This window comes from Ostrinia furnacalis, unplaced genomic scaffold (genome assembly GCF_004193835.3).
Source record: "Ostrinia furnacalis isolate ACB-3 unplaced genomic scaffold, ASM419383v2 OfSCF2183, whole genome shotgun sequence".
NCBI classification, from domain to species: Eukaryota; Metazoa; Arthropoda; class Insecta; order Lepidoptera; family Crambidae; genus Ostrinia; species Ostrinia furnacalis.
In genome coordinates, this window is record NW_021132422.1 from 1 (window position 1) to 1,756 (window position 1,756).

The 1,756-nt window shown below is 38.4% G+C and overlaps 1 protein-coding gene across 1 annotated transcript; it reads left to right on the top strand.

Annotated features, from left to right (window-relative positions):
• Positions 1-200: 200 nt before the first annotated feature.
• Positions 201-747, top strand: LOC114354835 (cuticle protein 64-like; the record flags this gene model as incomplete). The annotated part of the gene is made up of 1 exon (XM_028307404.1): positions 201-747. A coding segment is annotated over one exon (441 nt), but the record flags the coding sequence as incomplete, so codon positions are not given.
• Positions 748-1,756: the final 1,009 nt, after the last annotated feature.

The following is a 1,756-nucleotide window of genomic DNA, read 5'->3' on the forward strand; positions in this document are numbered from 1 at the left end:
CAATTATTTTCTGAGATAAATATCTCTATTACTAAAAGCTTTAGTGCTTACAGTTCCAATTTGTAGATCCACCAAATGATCTTCCATTTATGCCCTAAAATGTATCACTACTCATCGGGAACAATGTAAGCAATTTATCACAGACTAGATTAAAAGATTTATTCAGGTGATTCAACAATAAATAAATAAACTCACTTCAGTTCTATTCTACATTATTCATTTATTTCCAGGTATTCGCTGTTCTTTGCTTGCTGGGTCTGACCCGCGCCGGTCACCTCTATGGCGGTTACTCCGGCTATGGCGGCTACGGTGGCTATGGCGGCTACGGCGGCTACGGCGGCTACGGCGGCTACGGCGGCTACGCAGTTGCTCCTGCCCACTCCTACGTCGCCGCTCCCGTCGTAGCCAAAACTTACGTAGCACCTGCTCCCATCGTTAAATACGTAGCACCAGCCCACGCGATCTCATCTGTGTCCCAATACAGCGTTCACTCCAGCCCTATCGTCAAGTCCTACGCTCCCGTCAGCTACGTTCACTCCACCCCCTACGTCGGCCACTCCTACTCTCCCATCTCCTACAGTAGCTACGGCGGCTACGGCTCCGGCTACGGCTACGGTGGCTACGGGAAATACGCCTGGTGAAATACCAAATAATTGAATCTATTTATTGTATTTTTTTAAGTATCACAACTTTTAGTAGACAGTGTCAATAGCTATTTCATAGTATACTCAAAATGATCGAAAAATAAAACCCTTTATAAATTTTATTATATTACTCTTTTTTCATATCCCTTATCTCTAATTATTTATTCTAATCCTAATCAAAATATCCTACATTTACTTACAACTTTGCTGCAAATTAACAGTTTTGAGCGTATTGATAAGCCTCAGGGCTTCAAATTAGTACTTGGAAATGCAACCAGTTATGTAAATAACTTAATATTTACAAATGCTTGTCATAAACATAAACTTGACAATATTTTATGTGTTGAATATCACCCTACAGAGCACACATAACTTAAGCATTAAATGGACTTGTAAAATTTGCATACTACAAAGTTGAAGTAGGTAACTTAATAATCTTTCAAGTTTTGAGAAATTAGTTGAAATGATCGTGGTACTTTAATCGTAAAGGTCAATCGCCCGTATACACAAACGATGCTTGCTTAAGTAAAGCAGCAAATCGAACGCACAGCGTTGAACAGAGCTCTGTGATTGGTTCGTGTGTGACCCTGTGCGTCCACGCGCACTGTGAGACCTCATAGTAATGTTTGTGAATACGGCGGTAGTCTGTTCTAGTTTTGCAGAATATGCAAATGTTGGCGTAAAAATGCAAACGTTTGCAAATTATTGTGACACACCTCTATTTACTTATCAAACTATGTTACCAGTTAATCTTGATGGAAGATTAAGAGCGTTTACGTCTAGCGTGGCATGTCAAGTTTAGGTAATTTCGATGCTATTTTTATTCACACTAAAATATTGTGACTGTGTGCGTGTTCTCACGCTCTATAGTCAAACCAAAATACTTTGATCCACCATCGTAAAAATGTGCCAGGCTGTTAAGTGACAGCTCAAGGAAACTATAAAATCTTCAAATCTTCCAACACCGACTCCATAATTATAAATAATGGTATACATAGTCCTAATCAATAATAAATACGTAAATTCTTTATCAAATAGTAAATTATCAAAGGTTTTTTTTACTATTTTGAGAATATTTTATACAGCCTATGTTCAGAAGAAAAAAAAATGAA